The 22,583-nt window shown below is 41.6% G+C and overlaps 3 protein-coding genes across 3 annotated transcripts in view; 1 reads left to right on the plus strand and 2 right to left on the minus strand.

The window, feature by feature from the left end:
* ALKBH1 (alkB homolog 1, histone H2A dioxygenase) overlaps positions 1-810 on the minus strand; it is a 14,722-nt gene extending 13,912 nt beyond the window's left edge. Inside the window, exon 1 of the mRNA XM_075103630.1 lies at positions 613-810. Within this exon, the coding sequence (XP_074959731.1) occupies positions 613-810 (198 nt within the window). The remainder of the gene's footprint in view (positions 1-612) is intronic.
* SLIRP (SRA stem-loop interacting RNA binding protein) lies at positions 793-4,766 on the plus strand. Its single transcript, XM_075103631.1, has 4 exons — positions 793-914; positions 1,082-1,140; positions 2,813-2,920; positions 4,642-4,766. Exons 1-4 carry the CDS (start codon positions 821-823, stop codon positions 4,699-4,701), a joined length of 321 nt encoding a protein of 106 aa, XP_074959732.1. The 5' UTR covers positions 793-820; the 3' UTR covers positions 4,702-4,766.
* SNW1 (SNW domain containing 1) lies at positions 4,699-22,530 on the minus strand. Its single transcript, XM_075103629.1, has 14 exons — positions 22,415-22,530; positions 21,213-21,366; positions 19,388-19,549; positions 13,415-13,510; positions 13,216-13,322; positions 12,264-12,368; positions 12,097-12,166; positions 11,327-11,392; positions 9,944-10,060; positions 9,446-9,587; positions 7,675-7,771; positions 6,727-6,844; positions 5,543-5,706; positions 4,699-5,465 (listed from the first exon to the last, which is right to left on the minus strand). The coding sequence occupies exons 1-14, from the start codon at positions 22,426-22,428 to the stop codon at positions 5,261-5,263; spliced, it is 1,617 nt and encodes a 538-aa protein (XP_074959730.1). The 5' UTR covers positions 22,429-22,530; the 3' UTR covers positions 4,699-5,260.
* Positions 22,531-22,583: the final 53 nt, after the last annotated feature.

Consider the following 22,583-nt stretch of genomic DNA (forward strand, 5'->3'; position numbering starts at 1 on the left):
GACCAGTAGGCCCAGGAAAGAGCATCAGTTCCAACAGTAAAACCCATTTTCCACCCACATGTTCCTAGGAACATGTGGTTCTATTAGAGGCTTTGGAGATCACTTACTGCAGCACAGAGAGCTAATTAAATATTATGAGAGTAAATAAACATCAGTAAATCTTTGAACAGGCAGTGTGCTGGCCAGGGGTGGCTAGCACAGCACCTTGTACCCTCGAGCAGGGGCCTGTAACCCCGCAGGCAGCCGGCTCAAGGGGACCCTGAGTGAGCCTGCCTCAGGGTGCCGTAGGCAGAGAGGCCCTGGGCCCTTAGAGCTGCACACCCTTCCTTAGCCGCTTATCTCTTAGTCACGCAACTAGTTTTTAAATGTTACAGCGACCCGTGAGAGACTCAGCGCTGGAGGACAGCGCCTTCTAGCCGGTAACGGGAAGGAAGTAGAGGCTTGGCGTCGAGCACGAAGAGACGCAGCAGGTAGAAAGAAGAGGCTGCTGCAACAACACCGCCACCGCCGCCGCCGCCCCGTACTATCCCTCAGAGAGCGGGATGAACTCGGAGCACGCCGCGCCACCCAGCCCCTCGCCGTAAGGCGAGCGCAGGAGGAGCCCAGCGTTACCTGGCCCCCCGGCACGGAGAAATCCACCACACCCCGCAAGTCCAACGCGTCACGTTGCCGGTAAAAGCGAAAGAGCCGGCGGAAAGCATCCTCCCCACCCTCCCGGGTCAGGGCCGCGGCCGCCATTTTGACCAGGCCGCGGCGGGCGGCGCTGCGCACCGCCAGGGCGGGGCCGGCCGCCCCCTCCCTTCCCGCCATACCTCCCAAAATGGCGGCGGCCAGTATAGTACGAACGGTGGGGCGCCGCTCCTCGAGGCTTTTCGATATTTTCGTGGCTGACGTTCCCTGGACGGTATCGAGCAGTGAGTTTGTACCGCTCCCCTCATCCTGTGCTGGTGCTGTCGCTGCTGTGGGCCGGGAGGCGCGGGAAGGCGCGGCCGCTCCGCGTGTGCTGGTATAGGCCGTGGGGGCTGGGGCGGCTGCGTGGGGATGCCGGGCCCGTGTAACCGGGTGCGCGTTTCCCCTACAGAGGAGCTGAAGGAGTACTTCTCCCAGTTCGGGTCAGTCCGGATGTGCCAGCTGCCGTTTGTGAGTACTTGTTCCTCGTCCTCTCGGTAACACGGGGAAGAGCTGCCGACTGGCACTCGCCGGGCCCTGTCAGGTTCTGTCCTGCTGCTGGGGTCCTGTCCCGACCCCGGCTCTGCCGGAGATGCTTTCTGGAAGCCTTTTCTTGCGCTGTAGCTAGGTTTTTGGTGCTCTCTAACTTATTCACTTTTCCTAGGGCGTGCTACCACTTGTCTGCGAGCTGTAGGCCTTGTTGAAGCTTAGTGGGTCCCATTGGCTTTGAATACTGCCGTTTCTGAATGGTTAACCTGAAAATGCTTTGAGCTTTTCTGTCGTTGTGTTAACTTTCTTCTGATAAAGAATAAAGTGTTCATGTGCCTGGTCTCACTGGCCTAAAAATCTAAAGGTGTGTGGGTATGAGCATAACACAAAAACTGCAACCTTTTTAGGATGCTCCCAAGCTGTCAGCTCTTTGTGCTTCTGCCATTTAGGTTATTTATTTTCTGAGCATGTAGGTCAGGGATAATAGTATCTAGCACAGTTTCTTAGAGATGAACATCGAAAAGAGGTGTTCCTGTCACACTTTCTTATGGATAAGTTGCAGGTCATTGCTGAAAGAGTAGTGGTTTTCCCACCTGTGTTTCTCCATGTGAAATAATGGTTTGTTAAATTAGGCTCAGCGTCTGGTGAGCTGATGGGCTCACTATGAGTTGGGGACTAGCATGGAAATGGAAATAGTTTGAAACAGTGTAGTTATTTCTGAACACTGAAGCTTAGGCATCTGCCTGGTGTACCCTATTCTTCAGCACCAGGGCAGTATGTGTTGTTTCTTTGACAAGGCTGTCAGCTTACAGTAAACTTGCTTCCATCACTAATTAAAGCTGAATGCACATGTGTATGTTTTGATTCAGTGATTACTTTAGGAGTGTTCATTAATGTTTAAAACTGCCAGAGGTACAACAGTCTGCCAGCAGTGTAAAACACCCTAATTAAGACCTCACTGGGATACTGAAACTGGGCAGTGTGCCTACAGTACCTTGTGGATGAAAACTTCACTGGTATTTGGAAGTGCTGCCAGTCATGCCTGATGATCAGTGAGTTCGGTGGCAGAGCTGTTAACTCTGATAGGGATCAGAGTTGGGATAAAAGGCACTTTGGTAGACCTGGCTTTTCTGCGTTATCTTGTCTTTATTGACAACGGTCTTCCGACTGGCAAATTATTCTTAAAAATAACTTTTTAGTGCAGCTAGTGCTTGTCATCTCGAATTGCAGCCTGCTTTCTTAGTATCTTAAGCCGCTGCTTTATCTTGCTGAACACTTCAAGTACTGTGGCAGGCTTATTTTCAAATCAGGCAGCCATTTAAATGTCAGGTCTGTTGTGACTGGCTTAATAGTGGGTAACTACTGCAGTTTGAGACAACCAGCTATGCATTATTCTAGTCTTCAACTATAACTTAAAATGTTAAATTTTTTTGATTGCTGGACTCAAATTGAGAGAAAGGGGTGCAGAACAGCCTCTGCATGTTGAGAGAAATGTCTTTAAAAGTGTGAAAAAAGCTTCTGAAACAGCAAGCGAACTGATTTCTCTGATACTTTCTGAATCCTTAAATTGAATCTCTGTAGAAAGTTTTTAACAGCCTATATGAATAAGTTCTACAGTAATTAGATTTCATTTTTTTTTTAAACTGGTAACTAGGACAAAGATACAGGCTTTCACAGACGTTATTGCTGGATTAAATTCTCGACTCAACAAGATGTTCAGAATGTGTTTCAGAAGGACTCCCACATACTTGAAGGTGCTAAGGTAATGTGCTAATTACTTAATGAGGTAATGTAATGAATGAGTAGAGCTCTTTCATTCTGCCTTTGGCTGGACACAGTAACATCAGAATATTGCCCCACTCACTCGAAGTGTGATGAAGTGTTTTGCCACTTAGTGTGCTCTTAATGTTTTTGTAAATTGTTAACACTTTTGTTTATTCCCCCTCCTCAATTCGACTTGAGTCTGAGAACATATAGATACCACAGAGATCAAAACCTACTGCTATGCTAAGCTAAAGGAATATGAATGCAGTGAAACTGTTCAGGAACTGCCATGTAATTGTTTTTAATACAGGTGGATTCGAACATCAAATTTGGATGTTGGGTGGCAGGGGAAGATGACAACAAATATGAAGCTAAGCTTTGAACTGCAGTGAAAATCTTTCTTCTGCTATAATTTCTTACAGGAAAAATCTGCTGCCTGCTTTCATGTGTTTGAGTTGATAACTTTAAATTAGCTTTAGTGTAGCTTTTTTTTTACTTGCCACCTAACATTTTACATGTGAGCAAAGGGAAAAATATGACACTTTGGCAATCTCAGTGCATTAGTGCATGGTATCAGGAGACTGTACACCATCAGTTAAAAACCTTTTGTCTAGTACCCATATAGAGTTGTCTGTCATTGACTGGTCAGTTAGAGCCAGACGACTGTATCATCTAGCTTCGCTGCAGCAAATAAACAAAGAAATGGCTATCCCACTGCTTTTTCAAACACTTAGTATGCAGTTGTGTTGACAGATAACCTAGCTAGTCAGATCTAGTAGTGCAGAGTGAAACCAGGAGCACCAAGCAGGTTGGGATAACAGATATTATCAATTCATGTCTTTGAATAATTAATAAGAATTCTTCAATAGCCTTCTGACAACTAGTTTCTCATTTTGAGACTTTAAGTGGTAGGAGATTGTAAAACAAATTAAGAGATTTGAGGGATGCAATATGTTGATTGTGAAAAACTATTTTACTTGACATGGTTCATACTACTGCAGAAGTCTTGGTCATGGTTAGTTCAGTACCTATTCCTAAGAGCTGACCTGTGAGTTACAACTGTGGTACAAAAATGGAAGCAGAAATTAAGGAGTGGTTTGCCAACTTCAGCCTTAAACTGACAAGTCCAGCAATAGGCTGATCCCTCAAACTGGGCTGAAAATAACTAGCATGTTATTTGTATGCAATTATCAAAGTAAGTACTTTGAATAGCATAGGTACATTTTTAGTGTCAATTTCTTGGCAATTATTTTGCTGCTTTTTATTCTTTAAGATAGCTACACTCACTTAACTGCCTAGGCTTTGAGGACTGTACTCACTAGAGGTGCAAAAGCTAAGACGCTTCTTTATAGTGAAATAAAAAGCAGAAGGCAGACAGTGGTTAGCTTTCATTTCTTCAAAAAATGCAAGCTTCTCCAGAAGCAAAATACATGAGCACTTCTCCCACTTTGTTCTAGGCTAGGTTTAGAGAGTTACCTTCTATTAGTTCCACCTGAAAGCACAAGCTTTTAAGATGCATTTTGCTGATACAACTAGCAATTGCTGTGCAAATTATATTCAACTTTCCCATCAGGAGCTTAGCATGTGTGGTTATGGCTCATGAAACTGTACTGGTTATAAACACATCATCTGCTTTCCATATGAATGTTTTAGAAGCTCAGAAATGAAAAAAAACCACCTTCTTGCCTAACTAATTTGAATAATTTCCATTGTTTTCAGCTCACTCTCAAACAGCAGCCCCATAGAAGACGCAGTCAAAGAAGGAATCAAAGCGAGTGAGTGGTGGAAGGAGGCTTTATTTCACTAAATGTAAAGAGAGTAAAATAAAAACTACTGAGAAACCATGAATGAGTATTTGTTTTAAAACAGAATCCAGCTGTTTCCCCTTCTTGTTCAAATAAACAGTATAGCCACACTAAAGAAACACTGTATCATAAACACCCTAGCATCCATTACAGCATAAGACAGTAATTATATACAGCAGGAAAGCTTTTAACAGATGAGATAAAAGGTTTAGCTACCTCAAAAACTAAAGCTGTAGGAAGGGGCTACCTTCTTACCCTGAGATGCTGGGCAACAGGGAACCAGCAAAGTCAGAGCACTTGCTGAAGAATAATTCCCTTGTGAAATGTTTCAAAGTGGTCTCCATTCCTCCACTTGCAAGGGGTAGCTGTCTTACGTAGAAGAATTAGTGTGTGTGTGTATATATATCCACACACCAGGAGTTGGGAACTGCTGTGTTATGCCATCCCCCTATACACCTCTGGTATTAAAAATGCCTTTTGCACAAAGTCCAAGCTTGTAGTCCATTTCTTTACTTCTCAAGGCGCAGAGGCATTCAGTCCTTCCTCCTCTTTTTGCTCTCATGCTCATGTTCTTTAGGGCGGCTGCTATCTGATGGCCGTTTAGAACCACCGTGTTGCTTAGCTTCTTCCAGAAACTTGTCCAAACCAAATGGATCCTCCTCAAATTGAACTGGTCCATCTCTGCCCCTCCCTCTGGTGTTACGATCCGAGTTAGAAAACTCTTTGTCAGGAACAAACCTGCAGGAGAAGAGGCAATACTCAGTTGACTGTAACTTCAGAGTACTAATTAATAATATTTCTTAACTTCATCTTACCTATTAGTCTTTATTCGAGCCTCTAGATCATCACCGTACATGTCCTTATCCACATTTTTACTCGGTCTGTAGATGTTTTGGGCCATATCCTTGCCACTTCTCCAAGGTTGGTCATAAACATTATAAATTTCATCCTCTCCTCCAGCAAAGCCACTGTCCATACCCTGTGAAGAATGAACAGTAGTATAACACAAATAAGCCTGCCCAACTTCAGCTAATTTCTTTTAACATCAAGGTACACTGATGGTGTCACACAGATACACAAAGATGGTATTGTGGTGATTTACTATTGAGATCAAATGAGCTCAAGCACTTAATTAGGATACGAGTGGTTTGGGGTCTGTGATTAAGTCCAGAGGACATGACAGAATCGTTACTAGCCTCTGTCAGGGCCACTTCTACTCTTCCAGAAATCAACAGGAAGGATTACAGGCAGTTCATATTTCAGAATAATGGATCATTTCAGTCTGCCCTGCAAGTACAGCTGTCTCTAATAGCCAAGTACAACCATGCAGAAATGTATATTATTCAGAATTTCTGGAAAATGTTATTTAAGCTGATTGATCCAAATCACACAGAGGCTTATGTAAACTGTGAAAGCAGAAGTGCCTGCTTGTTCACTTTTGATTCATCAGCTTTCCCTTCTACCTGCAAGTCTTTCACTGGGGATGTGAAAAAGTGATCGACAAACTGCAGGTCTATTCAGGGAGTTTCTGAAGCCAAATCTATTTTTTTGTCTCTGAACAGTATAAAGTTCAGGGGAAATAAATGTTGCTGTTAACTACTTATATCTTCAGAAGGATTTTTAACATAATGGGAATAGAAAGTATTTACTTGCTTCTCTCTCAGAGCAGATTTCCCTTAGTCAGTACATTTGTACAAAAGAAGAAAATTAGGTCACTGCAGCTTGAAGGCAAAATAGCTTTTTTCCCCACTCTCCAGTGAGAAAAACCACAACCAAACCACTTTAATCCAGTCATACATTGAGAATATTAAATTTTTGTTGCATCAGCTATGGATAAAGGAGATCAATAGTTTCCTAACCGGTTATGTAGAAACTTTGTTCAAAGTGTACTGACACCAACCATGAGAACGGGGTCCCTTCAGTAGTCTAGCCATACCCACCAAGGGAGGATGAGCATGTTTTCACAGAAAACTACACAGCTGTGAAAAGGTATTTTTACCTTGCTCTGGTTGAACAGCCTCTGGTCGTATTGGATTTCATTGGACGGCCGGGGGTTGGGTACCCCTAGGGCAATAACTTCACTGATATCTCTGTTCTCATTTCTTTGCAGCTTTGACCTGAATTAAAAATTTTAAGTTTTATTAGGTTAGTAAGCCATATCTGTTGACATGTTCAACTGCAACCTGATCTTGTGTTAGTTGCTAATAATTTGCCCCAGGAGCCAGGCTGTTGCCCTTCCTTACTAGGTAACATTTAAAATTTGTCTCCTGGAAAAGGAAACATTTGGGAAAGTTACGGTCAGCTGGGCATGACATTTAAATCTGCTTTCCACTATCTGCAATGTACATCAAACTGGCTTGGTCTAAAATGTCTTTTTTTTTTTTTTTGCAAGAACCAATGTAATTATATTTTGGGAAGGCCAAGCAATCTAATTTTAAGATATTGGAGATTTTAAGCCTCCAGAAACCATTTGTGCTCAAAAATCTCACTGGCTTGGGCAAACAAGATACTTCAGCCTACACTCCTAGATCTAATTTTACTTCAAATGAACAGCTTCAGGAAATAAAGCCACTAATGATACTCCGCTCTCACTGAAGTTAAAGGATCCAGGTTTCAACATTTGCTGTCAACATGTTAATTAAATCTGAATATACTGAAGTTCTGCTGAAGAAAACCCACCCAAAATCAACACCCTCCCAATTCCTCTGCTGATCTGGAAAATTCTAAATTTAGAAGAGCATACGCTATAGTACTCTAACACAGTAATACCATCTTATACAATGAATGAACGGTGAATACCAGTACGGGGTGTGAACCAGTGAATATTGCCACAAGGTAAAATTCAGGCACTCACATCAAGCAAATAGAAAAAGCCTAGTGTAATAGTTTCCCTTGTGGGGAAGCCAGTGCCATTACAGGAACAAAGCAGCTTTCTTCTGTGACTAACCTTTTGTCAGGGGCTGCTCTGGAAAGATTTCTGTCATGCTGTCTCTCTTTGCGCCGGTCATGTCTGATTTCATCTCTCTCCCTAGCTTCGCCATCCTCTAAACAAACGCAAGATTGCTCATTACAGACAAGTACTTGAAGTCTGGATTAACTACGCCACAGGCATTGGCACAGTGATTCAATTTAGTAGTCTTTTACAGAAGAGAAGTGACCCTTAGTACTATTTAAAATGTTACACTTCAAACAAACTGAATACATGGGAAGCCACAGCTTTCTCATGCCACAAGCAATTAACTGTCCTTGACAAGAGGGTTGAAGCAGACATATCCAACAACTATGTCTTCTCAGCTTTTAAGAGCTTAGAATATTTGTCCATCTGGGAATTAATATCCTAAAACACCAAGAGATCATCATATCATACTTTCATTTTTTAAGTGTAAAAATATCGTTCAAACACACAGGCATCTAAAGAACATTCTATGACTCAGTATCACAGAATCTCTTGGGTTGGGAGGGACCCTCTAATTCAACCTCCTGCTGAAATCAAAGCAGGTTCCTCAGGCTTTGCCCAGTCAGCTGGGGAAAACCTTCAAGGACTGCCAACCTCCCGGGGCAACTTGTTCCCAGTGCTGCTTGTCCTCATGGTGAAAATTTTTCTTCCTTGCAAGCAGTTGGAAACTCCTGCTTCAACTTTTCTTAAAGTTCCTCAACATCAGCTTTTGAACTGTGGTTCTGAAGACCACTGTCTCATTCTTCCACTGCAGCTTAGCGAAGAGCCCTGACAATCTCCCTGTAGGTGTGGGAAAGCTTCCATTAGATCCCCCCAAAGCCTACCTTCTCCTGGAGGACAAGCTTCGTTCTCTCAGCATCCCCTCACTGGGCAGATGCTCTAACCCTCTGACTATTTTGGTGGCTCTCCACTAAACTCACTCCAGTTTGTCAATGTAGTCTAACAGGTCACCAGTAAAAGGAAATTATTACTTCCTTTGACCTACTGGTTACACTCCTGCAGAAGCAGCTTAGTATGCCCTTAGCATACTACTGCCAGGGCACGCTGCTGGCTTATGTTTAGCCTATTGTCCACTAGGACTTCCAGGACCTTTTCAACAGAGTTGCTTGCCAGCCAGCCAGTCAGTCCCCAGCCTGCTGGGAAGATGTTAGTCCATCCCAGCTGCAGGATTTGGCATTATATGACAAATATATATCCACCTTTTAGTAATAATGAGATCAAAACTGCTCTAAGTTCAGCATCTTGAAGTGTCATGTCAATCATTATCAAAATTGTTATGATTTAGTTAGGTTACCAGCTTTTGGGCCTAGTGGCCAACAGAACTACAGTTCTGCAAGACCAGTTGTAACAATGCAAGACACAGAATATTGCCGTTATGATCTTTGAAAACTTAAAGATGGTTTAGTTCTTGTAAAAAAAGTTGCTCTTCATCTGCAACGTGCCTTTCCTAAAAAAAAAATTAGGTTAGAACAGCCCATGAAAGCCATTATTTGTACTGATCCATTACCAACTCCAAAATTCTCAACGTCTTAAACCTGTATACATTGACATACTGCTGTGAGGTTCAGATTCAGATCCCATCAAACCAGCCAGTGAATTAACAAAAATCACTGGCTGATCACGACATGAAGAAGAGATGTCTGCTTAGAAATTACAGTTGATGTTTAGGTATTGTAAGTTCTTGGTTTATTTATCCAAACCCACACTTCAGAGTGCTAAAAAAACCCCAAACCCATAGCATCTTAGTAACAAAGAAGTGTACCTTTTTCAACATGTGTTTTGATGCCTGCTCTTCTCTCCCTGGCTTTCTGAGCCATTTCTCGGAGCTTCTCCTCATGTTTCTCCTTTTCTTTCTGAGCCATCTTCCTCTCCACTTGGGCACGCATTTCTACAGCCTCACGAGCCTGCATGCACAAGACATAGTTAAAATGGCAGAAATCTAGCACCTGGGATGCAAGCAGATCTTTTTTCATGGAGGTATCCAGTAAACAGGGCAGGAATCAAGCCACAAAGATGAAGTTCAAAGCCAGACAGCCACAGCAGCTGAAGCTGCAAAACAAAACCTACGACCTCCAATAATTTAACCCACACCAAGCCACTGATTCAAAGATCCTGGCAATAAGACCTTGTGTCTTATGTTAACCAAGAAGCAGAACAAATCAAAAATCCATAGCCTATTCACAGTTCATTCTCCCAAGGAAATAAACATACAAAAAAAGTAAAACCACATGGAACAAAACAGTTTAAACAACCACCTGACCTTTCTGTCAGCTATATAGAGAGCCTCAGCAAGCTTGGCGAAATTTTCATTAATATGAACAGTCTGCAGTCCTCTGCCATCTGCAGCCAGACGCTTGTCTAATGGAATGGTGTAACCCTATAATGGAAACAGCGAGGCAGTTAATCACAGAAACTAACGTTATTTGTAATAACACAATAAATGTAATAATGTTTGTAAGAAAACAAGAACACACACAAAACTCACAGTCCATCATTATATGCCCCAATGGACCTCCTTTATATATTCCTTAAATTCCTACCAGGTAATACTAAGCTCCCCTCCAATTTTGCACTCCCCCAAAATCTGAATCACAGATTCAAGTTACATCTTAGTACAAATGACAGTTTGTGATCGATAAGGTCCACTCTTTGCTTTGTGTTAAGAACTACGGAATAGTAGTTTTCCCAGTCTCTAAGCTGTTTTACTATTTGTGCTTAAAAATTGTTTTCCCTAAACTGTTTTTATACCTGTTAAGAGGTTAGCTGATTTAAACTGAGAAAGGGAGAAACCTCCCAGCAACAGCAAGAGACACTAAATGCCAATTTTGCCTTCAAAAGCTGAAACACAAAAGTATTTATAGACGATACTTTAAGCTTTTTTAGAGAGCTCTACAAATTTTTGCTTTGGTTTTAGCATCTGTAACCAAAAATTTAATCTACTAATTAGTGTCAGTCCCAGTTATACAGCTGTGTTGGGGTACAAAAAAAACCCAACATCCAAACTCGCAGCTTTTTGTTCCTCCATATGAAGAGGCTGCCTCATAACAGCTTGGTAAGTTTGAGAACGATTAGACCAGTTACTGCAGCAAATTATAAATTCTCCCTTCTTTCTGAACATAAACTTACTGGCTGATAAAAATCAAAGGGACAGGACATACCTATTCAAACAAGAAATAAAAAGAGCTAACCAGCGATGAAAATTAATTAGTGAAAGAATGCAGCAAGGAGACCTTTTGGACTTCAGTATTAAAGAGAAACATGCTCGGTTCTTTATGAATTACCTTCCCTTTCTCAGTTTAGGTGGCTTTACTTTTCAGGCTCCAGAAACTTTGGCTTCAGACTCCACTTACTGAACTATTATAGGGATTTTAACTAATGCCGGGGTTTTTTTGTCTCAGAATGCATAATCTCTGCCATGCAGTAATATATTCTCTCTCCATTCTATACTCCTGTCAATTTGACAACCCTGATATGCCAAAGAGAGAAAAACTGAGCTGTAAAATCATGTGTTCTCCATACTGCAAGCAGCCAGTTTACCTAACTCTAGAGGTTTAAAGCAAGTATTATTCAAGCTTAAATCATTCATAGCAGTCTCCCAGCAGGGTGCAACGTTAGAACGATGAATTTATGACAACTTAATTACCTTCGCATTTTTCCAGTTTGAAATGCACGGAGGGATTTTCCACTCTTGCTGCTCTTTCACAGTCATCTGATTTAAGGGAGGAAGCAACGTCATCTTTAGATATATAGCAAAAGAAAATACTGCTTTCTTTCTCAAGTGCAGCTATGAAACTACTGAAATAAATTAGAGGACAAAGTCCAGGACACTTATTAAAAACCCAACCCTTCTTAGCAGCAGTAAGATGTTAATTTATGCACTGTTCCTTTGCCAACACTGAATAAAGTCATGACACCTTTTGAGCCATCCCCTTCAACTTTCATTGCAGAGACCAGAACTCACAGCCGGTTTGTTAACATTTGCACATTTAATGGCAGTTCAAGTTGTAGGAAACTGATGAACCACCACCACACTCATCTCTCAGAGGAGACTAATCCATAATAACACCAAGTAGTGTTATTAAGGATTAGTTTAATAGTGTTGTCTAAAAGCAGCATCAGTGAACAAAGGCTAAAGCCTCAGTCAACTCATCCATGCCATGGACAACTCCAGCAATGCAGCCCTGCACAAAATATACGAGAAATCTACTCAACCTCTGACAAGGTGCACAGGAAGACAGCTACTTTAAGAACTGTCCCCAAAAACCGCAAAATATGGCACCAGGCACTAAGTTTATCCCTAACACAACAACAGAAGAAAAATAAAGAGAAGGTACACAGAAATGAACTAGATCAAAGAAGAGTTTGTGAATCCATCTGCAATTCAAAACTGAGAAGAGCTATGGCCTTTCGTACCTTCCTACTAGGAGAGTGCATTACAGGTGCTGGAGGAGAAGGCGGTCCACGCGGAATCTTCTTGTTAATCCTGAACAATTAAGAAAATAAATACAATCAGCATGTTTATATACAGAAATACATTACAGAATCTTTCTATCTGCCATTAGGAAGTTTTGAATAGTTACTTGAATCTTGGAGGCTCCATAGGGTCCTTCTGCATTTCCACCATCCGAATAACTCTCTGTTTCGCTCCAGAGTTGAAGGCAACACCTTGCTGAGACGGTGTGTACCTGAATAAAACCATCAAAGTGCTCAGTTCTCTGCTCACAGCTAGATATGCCTTTCCCACCTCCATTTTCACTCAGTTCACTGCTCTAGCTGCATTTTCATTTTATCCACACCAGTTTAAGACTTCTGCACTGTGAACACCAGGAGCAGGTAACTGCATAGAGGATACTGGATTGAACATAGAAAATCAACTACACCAGACAGAATGTATCTTCCCAGGGTTATATTCTCCTGTTTCAAGCTAGATTCCAAAGTAGAAGAAATAAAGTTATAGAGCACTCAGAGCATGTCACAATACTCTTTACCTATGTCTGTGAATCCCTGGTGACTACTTACTGGTTTTTAATAAACCTATTCCCATACTTTTTTTTCAGAATTCACCTCAGGCCAAGTCTAACCCTGCCACGGAATTCTTCTGTGTTTGCAGCAGAAAGTCATCATAAAAGAGTATCAGCCTTCTAGTAATTCCAATTCTTTCCAGTTGCTCATTTTATATAAGGGAAAAGAACCTTGTTACATGCCGTATCTTGGATTGAAACTCTCAGTAAAGACTGTGTTACCAGGGCAACATCATCCATAGTGCTCCCTGAGAAATCCACATTTTGTTGCTAAAACAATAATCCCTCCACAACAGACCGCAATTCATGACATGTTAAGACATATTTCAACACACTTCAAACTACATTATCGTTAGTGGGTTAATTCAAAATACACAAGCCAGTTTCATATTACTTCCAGAAGAACAGAATTCAAGAGGAGTTTCTGTTCTCAGAAATTCAAGGAATATCTTAATTTTTATCAATTTTTTTATACAGCATCATCTGACACACACACACCAGCACTACATACCGAATGTACTGTGCAGGAGCTAGTTTGTCAGCTGCTCGAACTGGCATGGCTGCTGCAACCTTTTGGGAGACTGATTTTTCCAAGGCTGCTCTTGTCTTCTCTGTTATCTAAAGATAAAAGTACCACAGAATGCATCTCATCACATATGCAAGACATAAAACATACACCTGATAACTAGGCACATCAGTGCATATAATACCTCTCTAATTGCCTCCTCATCTGGTCTTTGCAGTTCAGGATCGTCCACATTCATGACCTCTTTTGGCACAAGATCTGTGTATTTGCTGTAAATAACCTGAAAGATATTATATTTTATTAGTGCTGGTGAACAGAATCATAGAATCATTTAGGCTGGAAAAGACCTTTAAGATCATCAAGTCCAACAGTTAACCTATCGCTGCCAAGTCCACCACTAAACCATGTCCCAAGCACACATCTACACGTCTTTTAAATACCTCCAGGGATGGTGACTCAACCACTTCCCTGGGCAGCCTGTTCCAGTGCTTGACAACCCTTTAGGTGAAGAAATTTTTCCTAATATCCAACCTAAACCTCCCCTGGCATAACTTGGGGACACTTCCTCTTGTCCTATTCTTCTCGACATGTCCTTCAATGACACCCATAGAACAAGAATATACTCTAGACCCCGTTTTACAGATGAAATCATCAAAGAAAAGAAGAAATTTGATTAAATAGTTACATAAATCACTCTCAGAGCTAGGGTTAGGCGCCAGTTTCCTGCTTCCCTTTCCTACAGACAGAAAAGTCCACATTTGTACTTCTGTTCTCAAGGATTCCTTAGGAATTTGATACAAGACTTTTTTACCATCTAGATTTTTTTTCATATCGTGTTTGCTATGTTCTTGAAAAAAATAAATGATTGAGAAATCTGTTCTTTACACTTTCCCTCATAAGGGTACTTCAGTCTTCATACAACATGCAGCTAACTGTGCTAACTTCAGGCCCCAATTTGAAATACAGGGAAAGAATGCTATTAGACGGCGACAGAAAAAGTTGATGTATTGCATTGATGTTTCATGTTTGTTCAACAATATAACATCAGAAGGTCTTAGTTCAAAGGGTTAACAGTCATTACAACTATTATTTCAAGTTCATTATAAAGTGCATGTCCAAGTATGAAACTGACCTTTAGCCTCAGCATTGATTTGTCACACAAGAGCCATTTAATGCTTCTCATCCTTCACTCCTAAATTTTAATCCTTTGAATTAGTATTGGTAATATCCTAGCTTCTCAGATGCTGAATGAAGGACATCTGAAGAGCAGTGTTCCTCTAAGGTGACTAACTCTAAGTCCAAGTGTCTTGCTGCATGAAGAACAAAGTATGCTATGCTGAAAGAGCTCAGTGTGTCCCAGAAGACAGAGAAGAAAAAAAAGTCTAAGACATTGTCCTGATTTTGGTTGGGACAGAGTTAATTTTCTTCATAGAAGCTAGTATGGGGCTGTGTTTTGGATTTGTGCTGAAAACAGTGGTGATAATGTGGAGGTGTTTTAGCTGTTTACACTAGTCAAGGGCTTTTTCAGCTGCCCATGATCTGCTGGGTGCACAAGAAGCTGGGAGGGGACACAGCTGGAACAGCTGACCCCAACTGACCCAAGGGATATCCCACGCCATATGGCATCATGCTCACTATATAAAGCTGGGGGAGGAAGGGGGAATGGGGAGGATGTTCAGAGTGATGGTGTTTGGTCTTCCCAAGTAACTGTTATGCTTGATGGAGCCCTGCTTTCCTGGAAATGGCTGAACACCTGCCTGCCCATGGGAAGCAGTGACTGAATTCCTTGTTTTGCTTTGCTTGCGTGTGCAGCTTTTGCCTTCCCTGTTAAACTGTCTTTATTTCAACCCACGAGTTTTCTCACTTTTACTCTTCCAATTCTCTCCTGATCCCACTGTGGTGGGAGTGAGCAAGCGGCTGCGTGGTGCTTGGTTGCCAGCTGGAGTTAAACCACAACAGAGGTGCTCTAAAAACTAGAGTACACTCAGGTACGAATGAGCTACATTAACTAAAATAAATCCTAAAATATTGCACGCAAGTGGCAAGCTACTTTAATGTGGAAGAAATCCATTATATGGATAAACTAGCCTGAAATAACAAAATTTTTGTCTCCATCAAAAACTTGATACACCTGCATGTTCTAATTAGAGTCCTTTTTAAGGTGATATAGACAGGCAGATAAAGTTGTTGCCTTGTGTTGTTTTTCTAGGTATTTACCCTATTTTAACAGTAATGTTGAGACACTTTATTAATCTTAGATAAAGAGGAGACTGGGACTTTTTGATATTGTAGCATGCCCGTTCACTACCATTTTTCATCTACGAAATTTAAGAGGAAGCATCAGCCTGTGTTTCAGATATTTAATTTTGATTGCTGCTGAAAAGCAGAATCTCCTTCTAGGCAGAAACATAATGCTCAATTTTTGGTACAGCTAGATGATTCCTTCTCTGTCTGGGGCAGCCTTAACAGGCAGCAATTAGAAATCTACATGCCACTGCCATCAGAAAGAGAATAATTTTACCTAACTGGTTGTGTAAGGTACTGTAGCTCATGGTAGGATCCCATCAATCCCATTCAGAGTTTCACAAGAACCTGATAGATGCAAGCATCTTGACAGAAATTTCTTGATTTGTAACAGATAAATCCCTCCCCATATTATATTCTGCATATACAGAGCTGCCCTGTACAGTGATGATCAATCCTATGTGTGAATTGAGACGCTACCATCAAGCATTGCAGAATTAATTCCTTCCTTGTCAAAGAACAGTTTCTCCATATGAAGCATGTTACATTTTAGAAGTCATTACAACTGCTTGGTTGGAAGCCTGGCACAGACACCAAAGAAAAATATTGGTGATAGGCTCTCAAACCAAGCTTTCTACCACAAAAGTAAATACGTTATGAGTAATTAATACCTTTGAGAATTTTTGTTATATTCATGTTCTCTTGTCCTGTTCCATTGCTGTGACAGGAGCTCCTTCAATAATGGAACTGCTCTCTCTTGTGAACATTTACATTGAATTCACAATCTTGATAAATAGTGTAGGTGAGATTTGCAGTCCTTTTTTTCTCCTTTAGCATCTAAGCCACAGCCTTGGGCCACTACAAAGAAATCCAACTCCCGCACAGAAAAATCAACCTTGCCAGAAAAAGAGTAATGGACCTCACAGTTCCATTTCTTGATTTCACTCTCTTCTGTCTTAATAAAAACACAGGAAGCAATTATATGTCCTCATTTTCCTAATTAGGGGACAGAGCATCAGTCTCAGCAAAATGTATCAATTAATGATGCATTATTTTAGCCTGGCTTCTAGTCACGTGAGTAGAGAAAGTATGGAAAGAATCTATAGCAGTGCAAGTGCTAACCACATGGCTAATGCTGGAAATCCTTCATCTGGACAACCAGATGGAACTCCATCCTCAGATCCATAAGGTCATGTATCCTGGTTCATCAACACTAACCAGCATTTCATCTCTAGCATACTTTCTGCCAGCCCCAAACAGGAGGCTTGTCAAACTATCTCATTTATGTCAGCATTTTTCAAGGAAAATTCTCTGAAGCAACTGTTTTTTAAATATGTACGGGAACAGATGCAAGAGAGATGAACCACTGCAATAGTTGAAACTGCTGACAAGCCACCTAGATACAGGGTCTGGGTGATGGAACTGCTGCCTCTACACGAAGGCAGAGTACTAAATTCAACTTAAAAAAAAAACCATAAACTGTAGCAAAAGCAAAATTTGCTTCTTAACTCAGACAAAACAAGCAGCTCATAGAATAGGATCAGAAACTCCATCTCATTTCTGGCAGGCTGCTAAGTATCTATTTCTCTTACCTCTAAGTATTAAGATTAAAGAAATATTGGAATGATTATTCAAATCTCAACTCTCAGGATTATGAAACTTCTATATGTAATAGTACTGACACTGTACTATCCTGTACTATTCTCTCTGTTCTCTCTCACAGATAATATTCCACATTAATCAACTCAACACAGATCACTCAAGAACTGCTCCCCATGACATCACTGCCAATTCTCTTTCCTGCAAAACAAATCAAGCAATAGGTATTTGAAACAATTTCAGTGCTAATTTTCCCCACAGTTTCACCCCGCCTTGAACCACAATACTTAATTTCTAGCCTCAGCATTTACATCCAGCTGGATGCAATCAGAATCAGGCTGATCCAGAAGGCAGAGCTTAGGGTTAGGAAATCCTAATTCCTGTTGTACAGAGTCCAGTTTTGGAAAAAACACTCATCTCTTCCACCCTGGTCAGTATGACCACAAAATGAGAATACTACTGCTTCTTTATAGATGCCATATGGAAAACTTAATGAATGATGGTATAGATCTTCATGAACCAAATACAACAAACGTTAACAGCTTAAATTTAACTTTACCTGTTCCAAGTATTTTCCTAACTCTGCACCAAATAAGGCACAGTGAAAGATAAGTCATTTTTGCCTAAAGCCTACTATAATTTCTAGTTCTTTTTCAAATATACTTAGATCCCTATCTGAACAGCTCAACTATATGAACATTAAATCTGATCCTACAGGTAGGTAAACATGTATTTAACAAGTTGTAAAAATTAGGGTTTTACTATTTTTTGGGTATGATTTCTAATTCTTGTCTACTTATCTGCTCCAAATTACTGTTTTTGTTTTATGATAAGTCAAATTTCTATTTAGTAGGAAGTATCAAATATTTAGTATCACAAATTCTGTAGGCGTAGTTAATATTTTAGCACCTTCCTCTTGACAAATAAAGACACTACATAAAGGCTGATAGCACCCCAACGAAAGTCTGCTCAGTAAAAATATTGCCAGTGCTGTTTTTCCTGTTTAGTCTAACTACTTTCTACCACATGACAGCATAGAGTCCGATTGATTTGAACTCTTTTTTTTTTCCAAAGGTAGTGCAGTAACTTTAGATGCACAGGATGAGGATATACAAGATGCGATACTTGTTTGACACTCATCAGAATAAAGTTAAATATAAAATGTATTGGCATTAACTTTGTGCAACTTTGGCAACTGTAAGATCAATTTAAAACAACAACAAAAAAAAATCTGTTAAAAAAAGAAAGATTTCCCTTGATATTCTTCGAATGCTCACCATATTTTTTGTTTTAGGGGTAAAGTTCACCTTTTGTTTTTCTGTTTAGACAGGTTTTTCCCCTTCCTCATTTGCAGTAAGACATGAGGCATATTTCATACCCATAAGCTTTTCAAGGCATCCTAAATTAAAGCAGGAGAAGTAAAATTCTTTTGAAAACAACTATTCATATCTATCAACTAAAACACTCTTTGTAGTTAACCCTCTTAGATTTTCTTTGGGTTACCCTATTCTTTACAGGAGACGCTTGCTAGAACAAGCAACTGGTGAAACATTTGGTCATGCTTCAGCAGTCTGTCAGCCCCCAACATCTGCATTAGAGAATTAAACTTTTAATGTAGTCCACTGTTACATTTGAAAAGGCAGATGTAGATATTCCTCAAAGTGGATTTAGGAGAGCCAAGTAACTGGTCTCCTCAGTACTAGTTAGGACTTCAAGATAAGTGTCATCTCTTTGTTTTTAGAAAGGCTAATGCATACAGCAAATTGAAGTTGGTTCCCATTAGACTCAACGAGAATCTTGCCATCACTGAACTTAAGACAAAAATTTTGGAGTATAACCACTGGCAGTACTTTCTGCTACAATTGAAAAAAAATAACAGCACCCAACAATATTGAAAACCACTACAAGCTTCAAATATTAAATTAGTAAGACACAAGGTGTAGTATTCTGAAAGCTGAACTGTGTTTTCTGTCTCCCTGCCCGCCCCCCCAAACGAGGCTGCCTGTGATCAGGCTGGTTTTCAGTTTCCTGTCTTCATTGGAAAGCTCTCTAATGAAAGCTGTGAAGCTATCACGCGAGTTTTGTGCAGAGACTCTCACCATTTCTGCCTTACCTTTTAATTACATAACGGAGAAGATCATATAGTCATCCTGGTCAAAATGCCCACGTCTGTCTGACTTTAAGAAAACAGGACTGTACCTCAAGGAGGCAATCCATTTGTCTAACAGCAGACCAATGAATTTAAGGATATGCAATGTGTACGTACAACTTTTCCACGCGTACATGCCAGTCTACATGTTTAAAGAAATATTACCTTGTCCTTTGATTGTCCTTGTCGAGCAATTGCATCATATTTTATTTTTCCTTCTGCATCCACCTGCACAGCCAAAGCATTGGACATTTTCTTCTTTCGGCCCATATCCAATGGATATTGGGCCACATGAATTTCTGGGAAAGCACCCCCATCTCCAAAATCCTACACAAAAGGAAAAGTAGAGGATGACTGAAACATAAAAGCTTGGTATAACATTTGCATGAGTGGGAAATGGAATGAAAGAGCGGGTTGATTTTAACTAAATGAAACATTGCCAGAATGCTCTAACAATTTTATTATTTTAGCTGGTAAGAGAGCAACGGACTATAGAACTTACACCTACTGGAAGAAAAGGCACTGAAGTGCATAGACATCATGCAATAACTATTCCCTGCACAGAGTCTTCCACTGGATGTCCCACATTCAACAGTAAGTTACAGAATCAACATTAAAGTGTTAGGCAGTACAAAAGTCAGTCATTCCTCAAATTTTTTGGCGTAACTCATCATCTATTGAGAACAGATTTTGTTTTTCCAATTATGGCATTCCAGGACCACAGGACAAAGGTTATGCTTTGGAAACATTTATCACTCTCCAAGAATCTGCATTTGTTTGTGAGGCAGAAAGGAGTCCTTAACAGCCTTTTTGAGATGCGTATGCCTTTGTGGCCCAATGATGCTGGAAACTCTTTGAAAACCTTCACCTGGCTTCTTAAGAAGCTCTTTTTGTAACACTTAAAAAGAATAAGCACTAAAATATTAACTTTATTAATCAACAGTGTAGGGAGGGAACTGAAGGGAAGATATAATTTTTAACGTTGTATGCTTTATTAAATACTGAACCTACATAAAAATGTTTTACTTCAAAGAACTGCCGGAACTACTATTTGAAGCCACCTTACCTAGCACTAATGCATCACCACGGTAGTGTTGGATCCATCTTTAGAAAAAATGGGACTCAAACATAAATGAAGGCAAGGCTGTTACCAGCTTATGAAAAGATGGCACCTGGGGACAACGCAGGCTCACACATGAAACACTGTATCAAAACCTCAGGAGCATGCCTTGTCCCAAGCACACTGGCTTCTGAATCATCAGAGCCAATCTCAGATATTATTGTCAAGTACTGTTTCAAAATCTGCAGGGTTTTGTGGCTCAGTGAGAAACTGTACTAAACAATTTTGTACTCAGAGCTACACATCTTTATTTCCCCTTCTACCTTTTAAGATTTCCAGTTGAAATTATGTTAAACTGGCAAGGATTACAGCTAAATACACACAACACTGTCCAGAATCCTTTTGCCAGTAACATACTTAAACAATGAATATCTGACAAATTTTAAGTTTCCTTCCAAGCCTAACAATTTCCTCCCCCACTAGCAGCTATCTTTTGCTACACTAAGAATAAAATACACATAAGTATTCTGTTCTCTGATATACGCATGGCCACTTATTCCAGCTATAGTCAGGAACATGTATTTAACAAATAATGACAGAGGAACAACATAGATGTCCTTCTCTGAGGATCTTGCCTTCACATAAAGGATCACAGACTTAGTTCCATATTACGATATAGCAATCTCTGAAGGGAAGAATCCGTATAACATCCCATTTGCCATCAAATGTTTTAAGTAACCTGGTGAACTGGAACAATTTTCCCCAATCGAAGAAGAGATCCAAGAGTCTGGATGGAAATTCTGCACGTGTAAGGCTTTGCACAATTTTGTGCTACACTCAAGATGTGCCGAGTTTGTTTCTACTCCAGAAAATGTAATTTTTTTCCCCCATTAACAGACACATTACTACAGTGAGAATTTAAATACCCACCTCTAGCACTCGTGGTATCCATCCTTTCCGGTAACCGTATGGGGGAGGTTCCCTTCGTGATGAGACTAGAGCAGTCTGCCTCGATCTTTGAGCTCTTGCTCTTTCTTCTAGTTCCAGCTGGTCTTGAGACAGCTGAGTTGGAGCTGGTAAAAAACTGCACATCCATTGACAGCCACCAAAAAAAGATAGGCATAAAAAGTTAATTCCGATCATTTCACTCAGTGACACTCAACTATGCTTGAGTCTACTCCTAAACGATTACTTTCTCTACAATCACTACATAGAGACTGAGAAACAGTTTATGAAATTCGAGTATAAACCAGACAACAGTAACTTCTGCAATTACAGGGGAACAAGAAACGTGCACTCTCTCAGCATTCTGGATGATCCCTATAAAATCTGGTGCTAAATTCATCCACATTGACAACTTGTTTGAACGGGTGTGCAAGACAATGCCTATTCTCCAGGGGGAATGTCACACACCGCTGTCTATCCTTCCCACCACTACGGAGCAGAAAAAGGAAACATGCCTTTAGTCCCGACGTCTCCCGTTTTCTTTCTATCAAGGCAAACGTCCACAAAATGATCTGTCAGCAAACTCCCCCTCAACGCCAGAAACATCCCGGCTAAATTAGTCGGAACACAATTTATTGACTTCCCGTTTTCCAGGTCGTCCAGACTAGGGGCCTTTTACGCAGTTTCTAGGGAAGCCCCCGTTCGGAGGAGGTCGGGCTCCAGGGCAGACCACCGAGCCCGCGCTCCCGAGGCGTGCGTGAGGCGCAGCACCTCCTAACAAAGGCCCCTGGCCCACAGCAAAGACGCCCCGACAACACCCCACAGATCCGGTCGCCTCCAGCCGAGGCGGAAGAACTTCTTCCCGCAGAAAACAGGGGAGGGAGGCAGGCAGGCAGAGCCCTGAACCACAGGCAGCGCCGAACACCCTCTCCCGCCGGGACGGGATGGGACGGGGCGGCGCAGCTCCCCCAGCCCCGGCCGGGCCCTCGCTGCCCTCCCCCAGGCCGCGCCCGGCTTCCTCGCCAGCCGACGGGCCCACCGCTCAGGGGAGGCCGTGGCCCGGCAGCGCGGTCCCCGGGCGCCGCCTCCCTTCGTCGGCCGGAGCCCCGCACGGCGGCCGGGAAGCCGCAGGCAGGGCAGGGAGAGCGGCCGCGCGAGCCGGGCCGCCCGGAGACCGACCAACCCACCTGGTGAGCGCCATCTTGCTGCCTCCGTCGTCTTCTCGGGAGCCAGACCGCGGCGCAGGCAAGGGAGAAGGAAGGGCGGTGACTGCCGTTGCGCACGCGCCAGGCGACACGGTGTCTCGCCGGGAATTGTAGTCTGCGTGACGTCACGGTAACCTCTGTGATGCGCCGT

This window comes from Phalacrocorax aristotelis, chromosome 9 (genome assembly GCF_949628215.1).
Source record: "Phalacrocorax aristotelis chromosome 9, bGulAri2.1, whole genome shotgun sequence".
Taxonomy (NCBI): domain Eukaryota; kingdom Metazoa; phylum Chordata; class Aves; order Suliformes; family Phalacrocoracidae; genus Phalacrocorax; species Phalacrocorax aristotelis.